Here is a 25,180-nt window from a genome sequence, read left to right on the forward strand (position 1 = left end):
CTTGACAATTTCCAAAGTCCCGCCAATGTCGAGATACCGAAGTTTACTTGTATCTATTATTGCATCTATACATATTACTGCATTCAAAGATGATTGAACTCTTGAATTTGTATTGTGCATCATATGTGCAAGAAAAGAGACAGATACAAATTACAGTCAAACCTCACCATCTCGAACTTGATAGGACCCAGAAAAAAAACGTTGAAATATCCAAGGATTCGAGATACCGAGTGTGAAATACTTCCAAGAATAAGTGGTTGGGACTTCCAAATCACTTTGACATATCCATGGTATTCAAGATATCAGTGTTCGATATACTGAAGTTCAACTGTATAATCTAATAATCTTAGCCATAAACCACAAGAAAGCTGACTTTTGACTTAAAGCTAAAACAACACTTTAGAATCAACAAGAGGTAGAATCAACAACAGGTAAAATCAGAACACCTACCTCCTCAGCTGGAACCGATTCTGGGGCCCAGTTCAAATGGAATACATCACTCTTAATGTCTGGACGCATCTTTAATTAAAAAATTAAAAAAAATTATGAGAGAGATCACATACCTTTAAAATTCATGCCATCTGCTTTAATTACATTTTTCCCCCCTAAAATACTTTCCTAAAAGCAGTTCTCTTACTTTCAGAATGCAACAAAATTATTAAAGTTACAAACTATACAACCCCTTAAAAAAACCTTGACAGAATACACACTTGTTATATGTGTCTTACCTTATCTGCCACACGATCCACTACTTGCTGGATTTTCTCTAACATGATCTGGTCAGCCTCCCTCACTGTTGTGTGGAGATTCTCTTTTGATTCAATCTCATTACTTTGCTCCACTGCATGCTGAATTTCCACAAAATTCATTGTTTCTGGAAGTTGTCTTAAGGCCCTCCGAACTTGTTCAATGTTATTTATGGTAATACAAATCTGTAAAAAAAAACCAGTATGTTTGTTTGACCCTGCTGGATTATGATGCCAAGTGAGTTGTTAATTGTGGAAGTAAATCATTCTATGGCTAGTTGTCATTATTCTTTTCGTAAACTAGTATAATCTGCTCTGATGGTAAAAATTCACAAAAGATTTTTCATATAACCTCCAGATTTTTCTTACACCTTCCCTACCTACATGTTCTGTGACAGCTTTCCTTACCTGTTCTGTGACACCTATCCTTAACTGTTCTGTGACACCTATCCTTAACTGTTCTTTGACACCTATCTTTAACTGTTCTGTGACACCTATCTTTAACTGTTCTGTGACAATTTATATCCTTACTTGTTCTGTGACACCTTTCATTACCTGTTCTGTGACACCTATCCTTACATGTTCTGTGACACTTATCCTTAACTGTTCTGGGACACCTATCCTTAACTGCTCTGTGGCACCTTTCCTTACCTGCTCTGTGACACCTATCCTTAACTGTTCTGTGACACCTATCCTTAACTGTTCTGTGACACCTATACTTAACTGTTTTGCGATTCCTATCCTTAACTGTTCTGTGACACCTATCCTGAACTGTTCTGTGACACTTTATATCCTTAACTGTTCTGTGACTCCTATCCTTAACTGTTCTGTGACACTTATCCTTAACTGTTCTGTGACACCCATCTTTACTGTTCTGTGACACTTATCCTTACCTGTTCTGTGACAGCTTTCCTTATCTGTTCTGTGACACCTTTCCTTACCTGTTCTGTGACAGCTTTCCTTAACTGTTCTGTGACAGCTTTCCTTACCTGTTCAGTGACACTTATCCTTAACTGTTCTGTGACACTTATCCTTAACTGCTCTGTGACACCTATCCTATCTCCTCTGTGACAGCTTCCCTTACCTGTTCAGTGACACTTATCCTTACCTGCTCTGTGACACCTATCCTTAACTGTTCTGTGACACCTATCCTTAACTGTTCTGTGACACCTATCCTTACCTGTTCTGTGACATCTATCCTTAACTGTTCTGTGACACCTATCCTTAACTGTTCTGTGACACCTATCCTTATCTGTTCTGTGACTCCTATCCTTAACTGTTCTGTGACACCTATTTTTTTCCTGTTTTGTGGCACTTTTACTTACCTGTTCTGTGACATATAATCATCCATATTTTCTTACACCTTAACTTACCTGTTCAGTGACATCAAATTGTCCTTCCTCATCATAATAGCCTTTGTCAATGAGTTTCTGGTGGACCGAGTCAGCATATATCCTTGCACATTCACACATATCCTGTTAATATATAATTTTTTTCTGAAAATGTGCCAAATACCAATGATAGCATATAAAAAAATGCTATATGCTATTGTCAGTATATGGACAGAAACTTTTTTTTAGCAGATTGCAACTTCTAAGGGATTTTTATGCCCCCCAAAAAATTTCATTAATTCTACTACCCACAAGCTTTGACAAAATATATAAACTAGAAATAAAGTAAGAAAATCATGAAATCTTGAGTCAAAAAAGCCAAGTTTTGTTAACTTGTTATCCTAGTTCATTACTGTTTCACTTCTACCACTATTAATTTCTCATGACCAGGCCAATTCTACTAACAACAAGCTTTGACAAAATATGTAAATTATCTAAAGTAATGATAATATTTGATCTATTCATCTTCAAAGAGACAGAAGGATTGCAAGTTAACGAACATCGGTATTGGAACTGAAAAACTGATGGACAAACAATCAGGTGACACTTCCTCAGAAGTCACACTATAATTTATTTTTGTAAACAATAAAAATTGTTGCTTGTCCTACCTTGGTTAATTTTGATACCATGGAATATGAATCAATAAGATCAGGCCAGGCAAGCTGTCTCCAGAACTCTGAAATCTAAAACAAAAACCCCTACAGAAAGGCATTTCATTTCATCTAATGTTTCTATTATAATTTTTTGCAAACTTTGCATAAAAAGAAATTATAGCTTGTGAAAACCTAAAAAAAAGAAGAACTTTTCTTGTTGCCAAAAGCTTAATTGCTCAATTTTATGCTAATCTGTAACAATGATCTCAGGAAGACTGAAGGTTGATGTCATATAGCATATTCTCAAGGACTTGTGTTAAGAAGTAAAGTTATCTTTGATTTTAAAGTTATTAGAACTATAACAAATCAATACTATTGCCATTAAAAACTGTTAAAAATATACTCATGCAAACCATTTTCCTGACAGATGGCCAGGAATACGGAAAATTTTCAAATATGCATTTTCAATATATGACCAACTTGGCCTTATCCTGGAATCTCCTTTCTGAACCCCAAATTTGTATTTCAAAGACTTTGTAGACAGTTCATTACAATCAAATTAATATTAACTAGCAAATAAGAATACATACTTAAATGATTATACATTTAATGCCATTTTGTTTTTTGTCAAAGATCAATATGAATCAAGAAATGGGCAAACCTGAGAGAAACAGCAGCACACATCAACAGCAGAGGTGCTAAACTTGGCTCCTGCCCCTCCAACATCAGCTGTCTGGAGGAAGAAAAGATTTAAAATAATATCATCAACTGAAAAGCAATTTAAAAAGAGTTTTTCCCCCTCTCTAATCATAAATTCATTTGCATAAATTAGCATGTTTCTTTAAATAGTGATATGTTTCTTACTATTAAAATAGGATAGTTAAATTAATATCACTCATAAGTTAAATATTAATTCACACCAAAACAATGTGCCATTTACACCCAATGCATACAATTTGAACACATATACTTCAATATTATCACACGTTTTAGCAGTGCATTATTAGATTCACATATGTGCAATGCTCTGTGTCACAACAGTCAGATATTGTAAATGTTGAAACTGGAGAACATGCCAACTTCCAGCAATGATCACGATTAAAGGGAAATAACTGTGAATTTTTATTTTTTCATAGTGCTCTCACTCAAAACAATAAAGATACAAACCTTGGATGATAGATGCTGTATATAATACAGAGATAACAAACTGAAAATTTACAGATTTGACTAATACAGAAAGAACACAGTCAGAGAGTTAGAGTACCACTATGTATATGGATATATTGTAGTGGAGGTTTATTAATATGAGACTGCATTTCCACTTTTAAGATAACTTTAAGAAATTTCACCTTATCAAGCTCAATGGCTTTGTGTATTCGATGGACGGCCTTGTCCTGTGCCACTGAAATCCACTGAGTTACAGCAAAACGGAACCATTTGTAGTACTGTTCTATTTCTAAACGGTCATGACTGAAAATAAGATAAAAATTCTGCACAAAGAAAATTGGAAATTTTAATTATTTGGCTGTAAAATGAATCCTATCTCAAGGAAATCATGTTAAGCCTAAGTGATGGAGATACTTTTCAGGTAGGTGTTCCCATCCATAATTACAGAACTCCTGTAAGGCTAGGTAGAGCTCAAAGTAGGTCGTTCCCAGCATTCCCTCCATCACTCTGTGACCTTTACTGAAAGTTGTCTTCTTCATGCAGTTAGTAAACTCTTCACCAAGCTGAAATGCATTATAGAATATCATTAGTATAGCTGGAAGACTTAACATACAGTTAAACCTTGTTATCTCAAACTTAATGAAACCAAGAAAAAATTTCGAGATATCTAAGGATCTGAGATGTTGAGGGTAAGATACATAAAGAATAAGTGGTTGGGACTTCCAAATCACTTCTACAAATCCATGGTATTCAAGAAATTGGTGTTTGAGATAACGAAGTTCAACTGTAGAAATAAAATTTAAATCTTATAGTTTGTGTTATATTTTTTTCTTGTTAATATGTTTCTTTTAATATTGTAAACCAAGGTGACTCTTTAAGTTTATTTACTTGTGGTAATCTTCTTTTCAAGAAGAGGCCCATGAGCCACATCGCTCACCTGAGCACTTCGGCTAAGAGTTCAGTATTTTATGAGTGGTTCAACCTACCCCTTTGGGGAGGGGTCATTATTTGAACAAATCTGAATTTACACTACCTGAGGATGCTTCCATATAAATATGACCAATCATGGCTTTGCTGTTCTTGAGAAGAAGATTTTTAAAGATTTTTCCAATGCATTCCTATGTGAAACTTTGATTGTCCATTGCTGCCCCTCCCTACCCCTGGGGTCATGATTTGAACAAACTTGAATCTACACTACCTAAGGATGTTTCCATATAAGTTTCATCTTTCATGGCCCACTGGTTCTTGAGAAGAAGATTTTTAAAAGATGCCATCAATTTTTCACTAATTTGTAATTATCTCCCCTTGGAAGAAGGCATGGTCCCTTCTTTTGAACAAACTTGAATCCCCTTTACCCAAGGATACTTTGTTGCAAGTTCGGTTGAAATTGGCCCATTGATTCTTGAGAAAAAGTCAAAAATGTTTATAAAATTACAGACGGACAGACAAAATGTGATCAGAAAAGCTCACTTGAGCTTTCAGCTCAGGTGAGGTAAAAAAGCTCATTTTATATTTGGATCAGTCATACTTATTTAACAAGCTAACTAGCATAACATAAATCCTGTTTTAGACTTCTGTATGCCTCATAGAGACGAATCAAGACAAAAATGTCAAATTTCAATTGAAGTAAAATGCATTTAGACAGTGCCAAGTAGGTGTAGAACACTAATTAAGAAATAAAACTCTGTTAGAATAGGAAAGACATGAAAGGGTGCATAAATATTCTTGTGACAAACTATCAAAAAATTAATCTTCTGGCATTTTATTTGAGCCAGAATTTGAATGAACCTCTCATTATAGAGACTTGGCACATGAAAACACATTGCGGATAATACAAAATGTGCCAATCTCAATCCAATTTTAAATGTTAAATGTATTTGTAATTCCAGTTAAAGAATAGAAGAACTAAAAGACATATGTAAGAGAGCGAGAACCCTAAATTTATCATCCATTAATAAAAAATATGACATTTCCGAGGCATGTGTATTGTATTTAGATGTACCATACGATATATCATATAGATACGATCAACAATAGATATAAATTGATATCATTGTCATTCCTACTCTTGATGTATATAAAGTCCACAACAACAAAATATTTCATTTGCATTTTCTTAGGATTTGTTCATCGACATTCAACATATTGTTTACATGTTTATGTTACGTTTGTCCCAGAAATCCCGCGAGATTTGTACATTTTCCGACTTTTTCACTTAAGAACGCACTAAGAAGTATAACTCTTCCATAGTGGAAATAGAACGTATTCAAAGATTCTTCATATGAACTGACAGAAAGGATCTAGCAGGATTAAAAATAATTTCAGAAATTCTAATGAGTATTTCCCAAAAGTAATGACTGCATCTACTCTGCATGTTTATCAAATCAGACAGGAATTGAAACAAAAGCTCTTGATGTATTAACCTATACAACATTTTTTTTTTTCAGTAATATAGTAGCAATACTGAAGAATCTATCACATTTGTATCTGTATTCAGTCAACTCTTCCACTGTGTCATGTTTTATTCAAATCAAACGAAACAAGAGGAGGAGTAACATTCTGAAATAATTTAATACACTATTTTCATAATTTGTATTAATACAATTCATGTTTTGTGTTTTTAGCAATATGACACCATTAAACATTTATCTTGTCTAGATATTGATAAAATGGCCCTGTTCTTAATGGACTAACAATCTATGTCCTATTTCTAACATCAAAATAAAGCAGAGACTTGCTGCTCTCATTTCGTATAAGAAAGTTTCTTTTGAGAGTCCAGGTATTGGAAAACAGGCTTTGTGAATTTGCACAGTTCTTGAATTTTGCAGAAAACAGGCATATCTGAGTACCTAAAACAAAGCACACCCCTCAATCCCCAAAAATAAAAAAATGTTTTATAATTTTCAGAAACAGATCTTTCATTACGTTATTGCATGTTTTGGATCAAAGGTTGTGCTCTATATGATGCATTTCATGAAATCACAATGCATTGACTAAAGAGAAAATTGTGTTATTTTCAATACATACACAGGCACCAAGTGTCCAAATATTAATTAATGAATTGTCAACCAAAACTGGGCAGTTTTGATTTTTCAGAAATTCACAGGGCCAATAAAGGGTCCTTAGTGAACCTTGTTCTTTGTAATTGCACAAAAATTATGTAACATCATGTACTCTAATACTGTACAATAATTCCAACTGTATGAAGAGGTTTAGCATTTGAAATTTTTATTATTCCCTTGCAATCGAGTTAAGGGGAAATAGTAAAGGCTTGTGTGTGGGTGAGCAAGTGAGTACATTTCCAAATTTCGGAATCACTAGTCTGTTTCCAGATCTCTTTCAACTCATCATTCACAATTAAAACAATACACATTTACCCCAATTTCTAAACTAAAATACGATTGTAATCAACTTGGTTTAAACTGAGATTTGTAACCAATCACTTTACAGACTTCCATCAATCAAACAAGATGGCTGTAGACATGTAAGAAGTCTAGAATGCTCACACAAATATTCTTGACATAAAGGCAAATCAGTCAAGAGAAAAAAATTTGAAAAACCATATAAATCATGATGTGTACAATAGTGTCAAAAATCACCCATCTCTTCACTTTTGTAGTTTAAATGAGATCCACACTGAAAAAAAAGAGTCTGGGAATCCATGTAGTATCACAGATTTCTTCAGTTTCATTTCAAAGGAAATGAATTTGATAAACCTTTTCATAAATATAACGAGTTAGACATTTGTAACATGTTCTAGAAAGAAAAGTGATTTTTTTTTTTATGCAATTCAAATGCTGATATTATTCAATCAAATCATATTTATTTTTATAACTAATTATGGCCATGAAGATCTTGAGACTTTTTAAAGGATTTTTTTTTTAATTTTTACATAATATTATTTGTACCCTGATCTTGAGGTTCTACCCTGAATTGAAACAACAATATTTATGGATGCTTGGTTATCAAAAGCTAATCATTGCATAACCAATCTGTCTTGAGAATTTTTTTTAAAAAAGATTTAATCCTCTACATTCCCATGTAAAACTCTAATTTCCTGTTATGCCCCCACCCCTGCACCCTTGGGCCATGATTTGAACAACATGCATCTACACACCTGAATTTTAATATGACAAATCATGGCCTTGCTGTTCTTGAGTAGAAATTTTTTTCTGTGTATTAATTTCCATGTAAAACTTTATCTCCTATTTTGGTATGATTTGAACAAACTTCAATCTAAACATGTCAAGAAGCTTTCATCTTTTCTAGCCCAGTGGTTCTTCAGATTTTTAAAAGATGCCATCAAATTTTCTCATTCTTAATATCCCCCCCCCCCCCCAAAATAAGGCATGGCTCTTTCTTTGAACAAACCTGAATCCCTTTCACCTAAGGATGCTTTGTTGCAATTGGTCCAGTGCTTCTGGAGAAGAAGTCAAAATATATTGAAAGTTTACAGACGGATGCCAGCTAGACAATATGTGATCAGAAAAGCTCACTTGAGCTTTCAGCTCAGGTGAGCTAAAACCTATAATTGCAGATTGAACAACAGAAATATTTTGATTAGAAAAACTCGGTGAAGTGAATGACCCATTCCCTCATGCATATGTAAGCAATAGACTTAATTGCAGAATTTATTTAATTAAGCATAGAATAAATCTTGAAATTAAGAGAAATTTAAAAAAAAAAAAAAAAAGATAAATTCTGTACATCTGGAAAAATTTTGCAGCATATACACACATGGAGAAAGACAAGAGACTGTGCAACAGAGAAGAAAATCAGTGAAGGTGAGAGCTTGCACCGACCTCTTCCTCGAGATTCTTGACAACATGACTGGAGTGCTACAGGGAGAAACACATGACATATAAGCTCTTAGGACACACACAATATACTGGCACAGTTCTGGAATGTCTACCTATATGTTATACTATAACATAAATCAATAGCTATCTATAAAAATTTGTCCTCTAACTCTTCCAAATAAAAATTTATCATTGCTTAATAATCTACAGAGTAATTTCATATACTTTAAATATTTAGTTTACACTGTTAAGAAAAAGTGAACATGTGTTCCAGATTATACTATATAGTAATGATTAGGATATAAGCAATACATACATGCTATAAGAGTTAAATGATAGATGGTCAAGAAAAAAAGCTGTTGCAGACTTACAGGGGAGAAAACCCATTCTGTTAATTAACCTAAAACCTGTTATTTGTTTCTAAATTCCTGAATGTCAAACTCACCAGTTTTTCTAGTTGTTTATAGGTAATACTGAAATAGTTCATGTTGGCTATTCTGCAAAAACAAAAATTAAATTATGCATGAATTTTGATAATCAATAATTATTTTTTTTTTAGACTCTCCAATGAATTTGATTCAAATTCTTCTTTAAGTTTTCAATTGTTGATAAAATTAAAAAAAAAAAAAAATCTACACAACTTCACTCATATTTCAATGCTATTATATATTTTTTAACCATATACCCACAAATTAAATATTTTCTGGTATTCATTGATGGTTCCATACAAATCAGCATTAAGACAGTTGGTCAGATCAATCAAGCTGTATACAATGTCCTCTTCTTGGTCTGCAGTGTGGCGCTGGGGGAAGAAAACATTCTAACATTAAACTTTTCTTTAAAGTTTTTGAACACGACATATTCTACAACAGATGTATGCAGAATTACCCACATCCTTCACGGCATTTCAAACCATACAAGATCAACTTTGTCCGTTATTTCCTACTATTTACCTTCGACTGTTTTTTCGCCATATGAATTGCTCTTTCATACCATTCAAGTGTTCCTCTCTGAAGAAAAGAAATCAACAAGTCAAACATTTCTGCTCTTAGAAAAATTCTAAAATGTTGTGTATCACCTTAACAATTTTTCAGTTAATTAAGTGTACAAACAGAAACCTTTGCAACTGTGATAATTTCCGAGTGCAGTTCCTTGGCAAAGGGACACACGTATTTGAAGACTTTCATGCTGTAGATTTTCACCAAAACTCTATTGAAGAAAAACACATTATGAAACACAATCAATCAAAATGTCAAAAACAACACACTTTGAATCAACAAAATTTTTCTTACGGTATCCAATTTCTAATCCTACTCCTACTTATATATCCAATGCATAAAATACTTAATTCATTCACTTATACATTGTGTACATCTATATTTACAAAGAACAAGTGTTTTTTTTTTCCTAAGATATTATACTGAAGTTACAATCAATAGGTCCAACAGATGAACTAATGAAGTTGTGCAGGTGGATCCTTACACTGATAAAGTAAGGATCAAGCTCCATCCTTAACACACTACTGGATGAAAAACAATGGTAGAGAGCACTTACTTGATCATTTGATGAAGTCGATTCAAAGCATGTTTATTGCTATAAGGGTAGACCTCTCTTCGTTTTTTGATCAAACTTGTGCAATAGTCTTTGAAGGTCGAGAAGGACTCATTCAAACATTGCTCCTGTAATTAGTAGGTAGAAAAATCTTTTTCTCAAAATCAAACATTTTAAAAACCGATGTTCTAATCCCCCCCCCCCCCCCCCCCCCCCCAAGAAATGACTGCCAGATCTTGCTTAACAACATAAAAATACCCAAGTATGTTTTTCTTCATTAACATGTGCAATAAGTCTTCATAACTTCGGATTCATGTGATCTTTACTTCATACAAACAAAAATGGTCAATAACCCTGATTGACCTCTAGGTCACAGCAATTATTGTGCAGCTATGACCTTGTGTGCTCCTCCAATACAATGTACTGTCTTTAAGAATTTTACATTTTAGATACTTTTGGAATTCTACATTTCTGATTCATTTGCAGGGGATTGGGGGATTACTAGTATTAACAATAAATGTGTTTTCATACCTCCAGATTTATAAGGTGACAAAGTAAAATTTTTGACAGTTTTGAAGCATTGCTACAAATATGGATTGAATGTAACAAAATTTTTGATTTGATGAAGCACTATATGAAAAGGTTGTGTCCTGGAAGGAGAATCCATTCAATTCTTGGAATTTAAGTCCAAATAATCACAGTACCTCTTCTCTTGACAAGGAATCTGCCGTCCATTTGTGGTCCAAGTCTTCTAACAGTTTAAGAAGAAGTTCATAACTAAACGCATACTCCATGTGTTTCCTGCTGTAAGCCATCCATCTGCTGGAAAATCAATAACAATTTTGTAGAACAAACTTATGAATAAAATTCCACTCCATATTCACTTTGACTAAATGCATAAATAGTTTTCTGTAGATATAGGCAAGCTGATGATGAAGTCTCCCTTTAAATTCTCAGCAAGTTAGTTCAGGAAATTATTTTGAATGTCACAATTTCATTACTAAGCTAATATATTACTATAATGATCAAGGTATAACCATGGTTCGACACTAGTCCATTAGCTTGAGGTAAGTAAATTTTGTTAAAGACTACTGAAATATAATTAATAAGACGTCGAGTAGACGAGTAAAAGAACTCATACTCTGAAATAAAAAGAAGTTCCTTTCTGATTTCACACATCATTGTTTACAGAGTTGACCTATCTTTGATCTAACAGTCTAGAATGCAACATCATTGCTGCCTTTAAAAGTATGTTGAATTGGGTTACTAATGATTTTCAGCTAACTGTTTCTAATATCTTCATTAAAATGCAATCTGCTGAATTTTTGAGCATAAAATATCTGTAAACTTGTCATTTTATGTGTAATATTGGCTCTCGTTTTTAAAGAATATAAAAACTCATACCCAATATATATGAAAGTACAATTCTGTTGATGCATTGTGGCTTGATGTGAGAATCAGTCAATATAGAAGATAAAACTTGGTCATTTAATTTCCATTTTTCACCTCAAATTTCACTAGAATAGCATTTCTCTACATTTTGAAAATTTTCCAGATCCCCACCAGCAGGAAGGGAAAATCCTCCTCCCTCTCCTCACTTCACAACTTGATCAACTACTTTAAACAGCTAGACTTAGGAGAAATCAGCAGGACTAGTGATTTATTAAACCCACCAGTCCTTTGGACAACTAAGATTCCCTATTTACCAGACTGCCTGTTGAACGTCTGTGACATCCCCCTGGATGGCATGTTGATGCAAGATTGTTGTGGCAGCTTTTGGCAAATTACCATTCCAACTACATGGTGATTCCTGTAAGCATAAAAAAAACTTCTTCATCTTGTCAAGTGTCTCCCTATAACTGCAGGTGCTATTTATCTGATACTCTAATAGGACACAATATTTCATTTATGGGATTAGTAATTTTTAAAAAGAGGATGAAAATTTACAATCCAGATATTAGAAAATTTTATTCACGACAGGGCTATTCAGAGCAGGAGCTGCCAATTGAGATCTCCACAGCTTTGTGAAAGGTATATCTTGATGTAATTTGTATTATATAGTCATTATTCTTTGAATGTAACTGGTAGGTAGAAACATTTTCAAAATATTACAAATGTATTCACATCCCTTGAGATTACGACAATTAAGATTGTTAAAGGAGAAGAATATTAAATAGTTTAAAGAATTCAACCCAAAACTTTAATTTAGTAAATATTCTATCGATCATTTACTATGATATTTTCATCAATTAAATCAGTTTTAAATGATTGTTCAAGTTTTCAGAAGTGCATTACATTGGAATTACATGTGTATGAGCTAATGTATTGGAAACTGTTCATTAGCATAACAGATAGATAAGCACTACATGTAATAAATCTTTACACAAAATAAAAGGGGTTGATTTCTACTATTTTCTAAGATACAACTCTTCTAATGCAAATATTTCATATACACCTCAAAATACATGATAAGAATGTACCTTACCCTTAACCGCCTAACTTCATGTTCGATGAAGAGACAGATGAGGTCTTCATGCTGTCTGACATCTGTCCAGTTATCGTCCTCATCCAGTCCTCGGTCCTCCCTTGTAGCCAGCTGAAGCCTCAGTTTGATTTCTCCCTGGATGTTAGATTTACTGGATCTTCCGTGTAACTGGAAATACTTCTCCACTCCTGTTGATGGTATGTCCTGTAGGAAATAAGACTAGTGATTTATCATATAACAAAACAAAAATATGAATGATTTATTCTTAATTTCACCCAACACAATTTCCTCTGGGCTGTACTTTATATAAGCCTCCAGTAATAGATTGTACAATTCCAATTTTGCATTGGAGAAATTATCCACTACAAAATGACAAATTACGAAATTGATAAATTTTTGAGAATTTGTTCAAATAGCCTGATGTTATTTTAGTCTAATCTATCGATAAATATTGTGCGTATCTTCGTCAGCTAAGTGCTTGAAATTATGAATGAGGTAAAAAATAATGATAATAAATGATATAGTGTTTGTAAAATTATGAAAGCCCATCACTGTCCAATACTAAGAAAACTGTCCTTTTTCTATCGACATCAGATTTTACTGAACATGTAACACTGAGTTCTGACACAGCAATATTTAAATTGTTATGAAGCTATACAAGTTTTTTTTCAATGCCCTTCACCTTAACCTTGGACTCCAAATTCTTTATCAGGCCTCTGAGCATTTCTGAACCAAATCTATCACACTATATAGCAAGTGTGACATACAGGTTACAAATGATACTCTACTTACATCCACATGGCTTTTATGGAATTATGCTACTTCTGACCTTGACCTTTTGATCCTCCATTCAAAAACCTTGTTCCTAGGTCAACCACCAGCTCTAAAGCAAGTTGAATACAGAAAGGTCAAAGGTACTCTTTATACTTTGTCCAGAGAGAAACCTTAACTTTGAATTAACTTTGACCCCATTTTGACCCTCGATTAGGGAGGCATAGTCCTCTGCTTATCTCATGCTTTTACAGCAATTGAAATGGTACTTAATAATATGTCCACTTCATAGTTAAGAGATTCACAATTACTTTTGACCTTCTGAATCTGAAACCCCTGGTCACCTATGTGTAAGCTCCTGTAGCAAGTTTGAGACTTGAAAGTAAGATAGTACACATGCAACTATATAACATGTTCTCAACTCAGTTATTAAGTTTACTACGGATGAAATATGTGCACAAAAAAATGTACCGTAAGTTTTGGAAGATAAGACGATACTTTTTTTCTCAGAACCGCTGGGGTCGTCCTATTTAACGAATCGACCTATCTAAGGCTCAAGTTTACGAAAAATGCCTCCAAATCAGTAAAATTTACGTCAATTTTAAAGCAAATCTGTGCCATTTTTGTATTTTTTAAAATTATTTTACCGAGAAAAAAATAATAAAGAATTAAATATTTATTCCATTGATTTCTTACAAAATAAGTTCCATTAAATATCCGTCGATGTACAAAAAAAACTTATTACCTGTATATCATCTAGTAATTAATGTCTCAAAGTATATTTACAACATGCTGTGTCCATCTTGTGAAGTTGGAAGTCACAATCGTTTATTAAAAAGAAAACCGCAAAATTTAAAATACGGAAGAGTTTTCACAATCGCAATTGTAATCTTTTTTTTTTACCATTTATTTGTAACGATTAATTGAAATAGTATGCCTAAATATTTGTTCATTGTCTTGTGATATTTATTTAAATGTAAAATGCGTGAAGTAAATTGTTGCCAGTAAATTCCTAAATTTATTTACCAAATATACTGCTAGTAATAACTATTTTGTTTTATATCTTAGTTAATTATAATAAAACGAACTTATCTTGAATATACTATTATACATTTTTGGAAGTTATAAATTCATTTATTTACGATACGTTATTTTTTTATTCACAGTTTTTTTGTTTTTGTTTTACAAAATAAATATTTTTTTAAATGATAGAATTGAAAGCTTCCTCGTACCCAAGGAGTACACTGAATTATACAAAGATTGACTTCTAATAGAATTTTAATTGTCTGACAGATAAGGGATATACACTGTGTAGACAAAGGTGTTAACACCTGTGTTGGTTAAAACACCTGCGGGGCATGATTAACAGATCCACATGCCATTACAGGGGTATTAGTGCTATACATCATTGAACAAACAAAACTGTGAAATTCTTGATGACTGTTAAATTGCGAATGTACTCTCAATTAAATTTATTTTTTACAACAATATCTCATGCAAAATTATAGCATGTCAATATGATTAATTTCATTTGCGCACTGTTACATGTAATGGTCATTTGCGTGTTTTAGCAAATCCCTGGACAAGAAAATATAAAAATGGCAGTCATCGAAGTTAATTTTTTACCCCGGTAAATAATGTCGGAATAAAAGAATGTGTCCACGATGTTCTAAAATGGAAATGATTATTGTTTGATTTCGGGTATTTCCCTAATTATAGCTGTTTTATACTACCGTATTTATGTGTTTAACGACAGAGTCAAACTACGACGGCATTGAACAGGCAAGTTGGAGAAAATACGTTACATCACAGTTCAAGGAAGTTTTAACTACGTTTGTATAAAACACTATTAAAATACTGTACTCATAAAAATACTAGTTTATTTTCTCAATACGTTAATATCACGGGTTAAGATAAAGAGGTTTACATGTTCTGATACGTAGTATCTACGTAAGAATCTCTAGAAATCGATAAACAAAGCCTCGTCCTATCTTCCGAATTCGTCCTATCTAAGGATTTTTTTAAAATTACGGCTGAAAATGAGCCTTTCGACCTATACACCCCATCGACATATACCCCAAAACTTACGGTAGGCATTTGCTTGTACACACAGAAGGGTTAGATACATATCTTTGTTGTGAGGGGATGTAATGAATATATGTTGTTTTAAGAAACAAAATTGTACATGCACATCCCTGATTTCCCAGTAATGAATGAATATAAAATCTATAAATTCCATAAACATAATTCATATAACACTTTGATTGTTTAGTCCTAATTATGCTATTAAATAGACATTTGATATAAATTATCTCCTCTGTTTTTAAAAGGTCCAAGAAGAGTAAATTACTAAGGGTGCAACAATATTATACTGCAATGCACAAAAAAATTGTACATTATAGTGGTACAAATTCTGTATACCTGTGTATCATGATACATAACATTTTAAGCAATTTATGCTATTTCTTTTTAGTTTCACCTAATAAAAGTAATTTTCTTTATTTACTTATGTTTTTGTGTGTTTTCAGAGCATACTAAATGTTACATAATATACTTGTAAACTGAAGAATAATCTACAAGTTTTATCCTTGAACATTGTGATAGAGAATTTCTCATTTCAGAACAAACACACAAACTATATAAAAAATTGCAAAAGGTGAAATGTTGAAATACATATCTTTTTACAGTCTCAATGTAACATAATATACCATGATACACTTTAAGCATATCATTACACCCCTATGATTTACTAGCAAATTTTATGCCCACTCCCCTTCCCCCTACCCGACCCCCAATTTTTTTTTTTTAAAAAAACTTGTTCTGTTCATACTTTGATGGGAACTGTAACACAACCAAGGAAATCATCAATATCTCCTCCCTTCCTCCTGGGTCTAGCTGACTGAGCCACCTGTTTGAAGAATCTCCCCAGTCCCTTCATACTCTGGACTTCATTCAGTTTCTTAGCAGCATCAATTACTGAGAATTCATCGTCATGGTCCCTACAAGAAGGAGGCTATGATTACTCTCAGTTCTTAAGTCACTATTCAGTTATATTATATATGTACTTTCATAAATTACTTGAAGCTGATTTGTCAAGGAATATTTGTTAAAAAAACACTACAACCCTCTGAATGATGAAACCACACCCTTAAGTGGTACAGAATGTAGCAACAGTCAATACTGCTTGATGATGGTGATATTCTAAACAAGAGGCCCATGGGCCACAATACTCACCGGAGTAACTATGGCCATGTTGTTCTTATAATAAGAAGCAGACTCTTTTTCTTGTATATATATTCCTACGCAAAACTTTGAACACCCATTGCAGCTCCAACCCACCCCCAGGGGTTCTGATTAGAACAAATTAAACTTAAATCTACAATACCTGAGGATGTTTCCATACAAATTTGACTAATCATGGCTTTGCTGATCTTGAGAAGAAGATTTTTCCTATGTTTTTCATATGTAAAACTTTGATTGCCCATTGTGGACCTAGACCCTACTCCAGGGTCAAATTTGAACAAACCTGAGTCTACACTACCCGAGAATGCTTCCATACATGACCTTGCTGTTTCTAAGAAAAAAGATTTTTCTTATGTATTCCTATGTTAAACTTTGATCGTCCATTGTGGCCCCACCCTAGCCTCAGGGGTCATGATTTGACCATCCATATAAATATGACTAACCATGGCTTTGTTGTTCTTGAGAAGAAGATTTTTAACATTGTTCCTAAGTTTTCCTATGTAAAACTTAACACTCCCTATTGTGCCCCCCCCTTCTCCCCAGGGGTTATGATTTGAACAAAGTTGAATTATCTACACTATATCAGAAAGCTTTCACATAAGTTTCATCTTTTCTGGCCCAATGGTTCTTCAGATTTTTGAGTCGACACACCATGAACCCAAGAGTAGGGGTGAAACGATACACCTCCTTCACGGTTCGATACGTATTGTATAATTTTGTCTCGGTTCGGTTATTTTCGATACGATACATTTTGATAGAAGGAAACAAATTCTACGTTGTTTTATGCTTTCTTTTTCTAAATCTAGTCACATATTTTACGAATTTTATTTGCAAATTGACTAGAAGAAATTGATTAAAATTATTTGACTGTCAAAAATTATTTTACAAGCTATCAGTCATCAAAAATTTACGTTTTCTATACTTATTTATTCTGAGTAACGTGTTATACCTTATGCCAAACCCGACTGAATAACGATCCCGACCGAAAAATGAACCGAACCGAAAATTAGAGATTTTGCACCGTGTATCAAACCGAGAAAAAATACCGCGGTGCATCGATACCGCGGTGAACCGTTTCACTCCTACCCAAGAGGGAACAATTGCACAAGTTTACTAATTCTTGGCCTCTTACTATATAATCATTGAGATAATTGTAAAAATAAAAAAAAATAGTTCACTGTGACCTACTTTTAGAATACCCACTCCTAGAACCCAAGATGCATCAACTGAAAAAGTCTGATGATTCTATGCCTCTTATTATCCTCAATATTTAGATAAAGCCTTGAAATTCCAAAACTACTGTGGAATCACTAATCTTATTGGGAGTTTAATTTTTGTTGTTTTTCATGGTATGAAGACACCCTTGAATTCATATCCTCTACAAAAAGTAAAATTTCAAATATATAACAACTCAACACTTCTTCAATCATGAAATCAAATCCCCATAAACCAATATTTTTCCCTCAAACCACAGAAATTTTAACCCATGAAAATAAAGGATTTTACAGTAGCTCATTGTGATCTACTTCTTGGTTAATACACACTTAGAAGCAAGATGCATCAACTGACAGAGTTTGATGTTTCTAGATCTCTTATTATCTGAAATTTTTTTTTAGACCTAGCTGTGATATTCCAAAAGTAGGTCACTGTGACCCACTTTTTAACTGGCACAATCTGAAGATTCAAGATACATGAACTGATGTTTGATAATTCTAAGCCTCTTAGTATCCTAAATATCGAGATGTAATTTTGAAATTCCAAAAGTAGGACACTGTGTTTATTGACCAGCAAGAGTGCATACTTGTTTATGTAGGTTTTCTGTACATTTGTCACTAGTTCATGTAACTGATTATTTTAACTTGTTCAAATAACTGTTACTGCAGACCCTGTAAATTTGATTTACTGATTAAGCAGCTTTAATTAAACTTCTGGAAATATATTACTAATGCAAGTAACTACTCATATGAATTGGGCAACTTATTTAAGAACTGGAGTAACTAATACAACAATTTGGTAGCCTGGCTCACTTACCAGATATCTAAATGTAGTCTGTCAGAGCGAACATCATCCAGATCACTGAAAAAAAAAAAAGAATTCTGATCTGAATAACAAGAACCTACGTCAAAAATTTCCTTTCTCCCTTTTATTAATTTCAGAATTGGGGAAAATTAAAAGACTGTCCTTCGACACCTACAAACAGCTTGCTCTCTTCTTAAGTAGATTTGCAAGATCAAAAGCAAAGACCAGACAAAATTATGAAAATCTGAAAAAATGACTTATCACAACTGACTTCTCAAATTACATCAATCTGGCTACAAATCCATTCTGAGAGGTTATTTGGTGTATCAACCTATACATACAATCTGAACTTTTCCTCCCACACAGGATTGACTGTGTTGGGCTTGACATCTGTGGTTTTGATCAGCTTGGCTGGCAGGAGTTCTTTCACGGTCTTATCCTTCTTTTTCTTTGTGAGGGAGAATTTCCTCAGACTTCCTCCTCGTTTCTTTTCCTCTTTTTTATGATGATCCTCCTCGTCTGAGAGTGTTACAGGTGAACTGGAGAGATCCTGATCCAAGAGACGACCTGGCATGATTCCCAGCATGCAATAGGGGTCACTGAAACCTGAGAAAGAGTATAAAGATGAATTTTAATTGTGAATTCAATGAAGCATGGACTTCTCACTTTGAGGAACCAGTGGAATGAAAGGCTTTAAAGGTCATTTGAGTGTCGCAGTGCAAAGACATATAGACAAGGATTCGTTGACATTTTTGTAATATATTGACAATATGTAGCCTTGCCCTTTATGGAATGATTTTTTTTTTCAAAATTCATTTATAGTACTTAAAAATGAAACAATGCAGCCTTTTCATCTATTTACATGTTAACTTCACATTCCTAAGTGGTACAATTCCTGCCCCAGAGACCATGATAGCAACAAATTCAATTTTTCTCCACAACAGGATCCTTTCAGACAAATTTGACATCTTTTGGCCTAGTAATTCTTGAAAGCAATTTCTGTACATTACTAATGCTGTAAAATTTTAATTGCCATTTGAAGCCCTTTCCATACCTAATAGCCTTTGATTTAAACAAGTTTGAATCTACATAAAATAAGCTGGTAGTCAGTCTTGTAGTCAACATGAAGGAGATTTTCCATACACATCTAACATGTCTAAAGCATGTAAAAATGTATGGGGATGTCCCAGTACTTTTCATGAATCAGACGATTTCATGTTTACAGCAACGATGGGAGAAAATGGAGACACAAGTGAAAACAAAAAGGTCCATGGGCTACATCACTCACCTGAGCACTTTGGCAAGAAAAAAGCAGATATCAGTTCATTATTGAAAAGTTTCAATCTACAAGTGGTCCCAAAAGGTCAGGGTTTAAGGGGATGAAGGACACATGGTCACATGACTCTGTTTAACTACGTCATAGTCTACGTTTATATAAGCGCAAAACGTGTAAAGCATCAGTTCTTGTATAATTTTTTGACAATTTTTTAACTTTAATTACCATCTTATATAAAAAAAAATAAAAAAGTTTTAACATTCTTGTAAACATTAACAAATTATGAAAAAGATTGATCCACTCCTCTTTCCCTAAACTGCGCGTCCAACAAGTCGGTGACGTCATACATGATTTGTTAGTACAGCAAGATCATACTCGGTGAACAGAGGGGCGGTATTATTATGTAAAAACAGGTCATAATCAGTATATGATGAAATATTTTGAGAAACGGGGAACACCAAAATTATTTTTGCATGGCTGATGACGGAAATCTTATGTAGGTATATCTTATTTCACTTATGTAGCTTACGTGTGACGTCATAGTTGGTTTTTCCCGTACTCGAGAAATGTAACATGACATGTTTTTGTCATGCTTATGTCCTCTTTAATGATGTCCTGTGAAATAATGAGGTCAGCTTCATCATTCGAAACTTTTACAGTTAATCAATAATTTGAAGGATTTGCATTTCAACGTAAATTAAAAAATATTGAATGATAGAATTTTTTGTAAATTACGTTTTTTACTGTTTAAGTTGTCCTAAAAAGTGCATTATTTTCCCTATCCAGATGCAGTGTGATAGACAAAACTTGCTTTTTCGAATTTTAAATCCTAGTTATACTCTGAAATATTTTAAAAGATACATGTCCACTTTGATATTTTTTATGTATGCTTAAAAAATCCCTTTATGGACATAGTAATGCGCCCGGAAACATGGAGAATTAAATCTCCACTTAGATACTGTAGGGCATAGTATTTGTCAATCAATATCTCCAAAATAAGGTAAGAAACCTAATGATTTAACTGCTTTAAGATATGTGGGACATACTTAATTAGAAATATACAAAATATGAAAAAAATTGAATGACAAGTATTTTTTCAGCTCAAGGTCCTTCTCCTCCTTAAACAACTTTGAATTTATGCTAACTGAGGATGCTTCCATATTTATCATGGCTTTGGAAATTTTTTTAAAGATTTGTTCAATACATATTTCTATGTAAAGTTTGATCTTCTTTTGTAGCCCCACCCTACCCTGGAGGGTCATATTTTGAACAAATTTGAATCTACACTACCTGAGAATGCTTCTGTATTAATATGACTTATCATGGCTTTGTTATTCTGGAGAGGAAGATTTTTAAGATATTTCCTAATATATTTCTATTAGGGATGTCAATTTTGTCAGTAATTCATATTCGAATCTTCAATGAAAGTATTTGAATATATTCGAATATTCGATAAAATGAATAAAATCTGTTTATCTTAAATATGCATCATCCTACTCTCATGAAAGGTTTAGCGTAGATATACTTATTTTGGAAGTAAAATTGTATGAAGACTTTTGTAGGTGTATAATAAGAAATTCCATTTGATATTTGTCAATGTTTGAAATAAATAATTGATTTTTAAAATGTAGAAAAGTATAATTTTAACAAATGAAAAGTGTATTTATAGTAGCTCCAACTGAGGAACCAGTTGTCTTACAAAGTGCAAGATAGTCGTAACGGTATACTGTTCAGATTTCAATACGTGTAATAAATTAAAATTATCTGCCTGATAAGAGATATGATTATAATCTTTGATACAATGTGAACAAATATTTCCATAGACAATTTTCCCAAGTAATTAACTAATATCCCGATAATGAATATAAAATTCAGGATTATCTACAACCCGAGATAATGAAGTAATTTACATATTTATTTTGAAATTAAGCCCTTTACAATATTAATTACAGATTATTTCTATCGGACATTCATTCAATGATCAACATCTTATTTTGATAAGTATACTCTTCACGCCTTTTAGACATTCTTAGATTTCATTTGTTGTCCTCGATTCTAGATCCGAACGTATCTAACTAATAAAAACTATGAAAGTATGTTTTGTATTATACATAAAGCATTAATGTACAATTCTTTAACACCTTACTCAAAACAAAATACATGTTATTTAGTAGATTTATAAGCTAAGAAAGTAGTGAAAGAAACCAGGCGATCGAAATTGATCGCTAGTAAATTAAACGGGGATAATCCCAGAACTGTTCTAATAAAAATTTATTAATCACAGTACTTCTTTTTATGAAATCTGAAAAACACTGAATATTCGAATCTTAAATTCATATTCGAATATCAACTCATCGAATGAATATTCGAATGTTCGAATATTCATTGCCATCCCTAATTTCTATGTAAAACTGATTCCCTGTTGCTGCCCCCAACCTACCCAGGGGTCATGATTTGAACAAACTTGAATCTACACTAACTGAGGATACTTCTGAACTAAACTATGGTCCCCTTTTGTGGCCCTACCCTCACCCCAACCCCAGATTATGATTTGAACAAACTTGAATCTTCACTACCCGAAGATGTTTCTGTACTTATATGACTAATCATGGCTTTACTGTTCTTGAGAAGAAGATTTTTTAAGATACAGCTGAACTTCCGTTCCTGGAACACTGAAATCAATCTCGAATACCAAGGATATGTCAAAGTGATTTGGAAGTCAAAACCCCTTTATTCCTCAAGTATTTTTCCCTGGATATCTAGAATCCTCGGATATCTCGAAGATTTTCTTGGTCCCACTGAGTTCGAGATACCGAGGTTTGACTGTATTTCCTATATATATTTCCATATAAAACCTTGATCCACTGTTGCAACCCCCCTTACTCCCTGGGGTCATTTTTTGCATAAACTTGAATCTACACTTCAGGATGCTTCTGCACTTATATGGTTAATCATGGCTTTACTGTTCTTGAAATGAAGATTTTTAAAGATATTTCCTATATATTTCCCATATATTAATTTGTTCCCCTGTTGCTGCCCTACCATATCTCAGGGGTCATTTTTTAACAAACTTGAATCTACACAGCTTGAGGATTCTTCTGTACTAATATGACTAATCATGGCTTTGCTGTTCTTGAGAAGAAGTTTGAAGATATTTCCTATATATTCCTATGTATATGTTTGAGCCCCTGTTGTGTCCCCAACCTAGCCCCTAGGGTTATGATTTGAACAAACTTGAATCTACACTACCTGAGGATGCTTCTGTACTAATATGACTAATCATAGCTTTGTGTTCTTGGGAATAAATATTTTAAAGATATTTCCTATCTACAACTTTGACCACACCCTATCCTGGGTGGGTCATGATTTGAAAAAACTTGAATTCTACACTGTGTAATGAAGCTTTCACCTAAGTTTCATCTTTTCTGGTACAGTTGTTCATGAGGAGAATTTTAAAAGATGCCATTAAATTTTCACTTATTCTGTACGTGTTTTATCTCCCCTTGAAAGAGTGTGTGGCCCTTCTTTTGAACAAACTTGAATCCTCTTCACCCAAGTATGCTTTGTGCCAAGTTCTCAAGATTCATGAGAAGTAGTTGAAAATGTGAAAAGTTTACATACAACAGACGGCACAAGACAGACACATACCTGACACCCTTCATTCAGAAAAGAAGATGAAATTGTGTAAAGTTTAGGATGATAAAGACAATAACAAGGAAGACAGACACAAATTAGAAAAGCTCACTGGAGCCTTTGGCTTAGGTGAGCTTAAAAGGGTTTATCCAATACAATTTTTCTTTCTAAAATTTCATTAATGAGTATACAGTTTTGCTGTAATGCCTTATCAACCAATCCCTTCAACAGTATTGCATGAAAGACACACATCACCATAATAATGAATTTGCACTTGTCAAGAGAAGGAAACTGGGAAGACTTAATCAAAGACCCATCCGGTTAAACTCAAATTGTGTCTTTTCATCTAAAAATGACGTAAATTGCTGGAATGCTACAACTCTAAAGAAGCATCGAAATACATTTTCCTTGTGACACTTTACTTTCAGTGTAATATCCATTTTGCCTCTAGAATTTCTCCTTTAAATGTTGTGGGCAGACTTCTAACCTAAAAAATTGTCAAGTCTTAATTAAGAGGATCAGATTGGGTGATTCCAGCTGACATCTTCATTTCTTATTTACCTTTAATGACCTCCTAGCTGTAATTATGTAAATGGGCACGTGAAGATTTTGTTTAGTAATTAATCCTAATTTTTCCCCTCAGAAAAAAAGATTGTGTACTTTGTTCACATGCCAAATAATTCCGAAGGAATAGTTAAGATTTGCATTTGGCAAAATGCTTATGATTTTTTTTTTTAAGAATTATTCTAGACACAAGATTAATTCATATCAAAATGAAATTTTATGCAGCTCTGGTTTGCATGAAGCAAAAGTAATTAAAACTGGCTTTTATGACTAATGACTATTTTTGTCCATAAAAAGATTACAAAATGCAGTAGGAGGCATTGTATGTATTTTTCTTTTTAAATAAAATAATTGAAAAGAGTGCAAATTTCCCATCAATAAAATGGGAATGCATTACCATCTGCATCTTTGGCTTCTAAATCCCTCGCTTTGATGACTGTCACATTGAGTATAACGATGGGTGGCTGCAAAGAATAACATAAACAAGTTAATTCATGGAAGAGATGTACATATGTAACTTGTGATTGCTTCAGCTGACATCTGACATTTTCTCCTCAGAAACAAGTCTCTGCAAAAAGCCTTCCTAATCTAAAGTTGTGTAGAGTTGATGAAAAGTAATTAAAGAACTACAAATATTACCATGTTTGCTTCGTGTGAATGGCTTATTTTATTTTATTTTCTGCACATAAAATGCAATCACTGCCAATTCAACACACTCAATATTGGTTATGCAATAAACTGTTGAACAGCAAGAGCAAATTATACTGAGATTAGGTTCAAGAAGGAAATCTATTGTAGTTAAGCAACAGCGTGGTCCAATATCTCTCAAGTCCACTGTCTCAAAATCTCCTTCAAGGAGAAAGGAAAACAGTACGTAATAATAACAAGGAATTGCAAACTTTAAAATAAGGCCAATAAAGGAAAGAACATTGTCAATTCATT

The 25,180-nt window shown here is 33.3% G+C and overlaps 2 protein-coding genes across 2 annotated transcripts in view; one reads left to right on the forward strand and one right to left on the reverse strand.

The window, feature by feature from the left end:
- LOC133190328 (uncharacterized) overlaps positions 1 to 25,180 on the forward strand; it is a 292,684-nt gene that overhangs the window by 106,078 nt on the left and 161,426 nt on the right. The window lies entirely within an intron of this gene.
- LOC133190323 (BAI1-associated protein 3-like) overlaps positions 1 to 25,180 on the reverse strand; it is a 122,718-nt gene that overhangs the window by 64,316 nt on the left and 33,222 nt on the right. The window contains exons 4-22 of the mRNA XM_061325876.1: positions 24,636 to 24,702; positions 19,107 to 19,371; positions 18,778 to 18,822; positions 16,334 to 16,502; positions 12,733 to 12,936; positions 11,954 to 12,057; positions 10,952 to 11,069; positions 10,251 to 10,375; positions 9,815 to 9,905; positions 9,650 to 9,706; positions 9,386 to 9,498; positions 9,142 to 9,193; positions 4,312 to 4,460; positions 4,080 to 4,200; positions 3,392 to 3,463; positions 2,746 to 2,820; positions 2,120 to 2,221; positions 729 to 932; positions 451 to 519 (exon numbers count right to left, since the gene is read on the reverse strand). Coding sequence (XP_061181860.1) covers positions 451 to 519; positions 729 to 932; positions 2,120 to 2,221; positions 2,746 to 2,820; positions 3,392 to 3,463; positions 4,080 to 4,200; positions 4,312 to 4,460; positions 9,142 to 9,193; positions 9,386 to 9,498; positions 9,650 to 9,706; positions 9,815 to 9,905; positions 10,251 to 10,375; positions 10,952 to 11,069; positions 11,954 to 12,057; positions 12,733 to 12,936; positions 16,334 to 16,502; positions 18,778 to 18,822; positions 19,107 to 19,371; positions 24,636 to 24,702 — 2,202 coding nt within the window. The remainder of the gene's footprint in view (positions 1 to 450; positions 520 to 728; positions 933 to 2,119; positions 2,222 to 2,745; positions 2,821 to 3,391; positions 3,464 to 4,079; positions 4,201 to 4,311; positions 4,461 to 9,141; positions 9,194 to 9,385; positions 9,499 to 9,649; positions 9,707 to 9,814; positions 9,906 to 10,250; positions 10,376 to 10,951; positions 11,070 to 11,953; positions 12,058 to 12,732; positions 12,937 to 16,333; positions 16,503 to 18,777; positions 18,823 to 19,106; positions 19,372 to 24,635; positions 24,703 to 25,180) is intronic.

The sequence above is a fragment of the Saccostrea echinata genome, unplaced genomic scaffold (assembly GCF_033153115.1).
Source record: "Saccostrea echinata isolate AGI-Se365-2 ecotype Australia unplaced genomic scaffold, CSIRO_AGI_Sech_v1 ptg000022l, whole genome shotgun sequence".
NCBI classification, from domain to species: domain Eukaryota; kingdom Metazoa; phylum Mollusca; class Bivalvia; order Ostreida; family Ostreidae; genus Saccostrea; species Saccostrea echinata.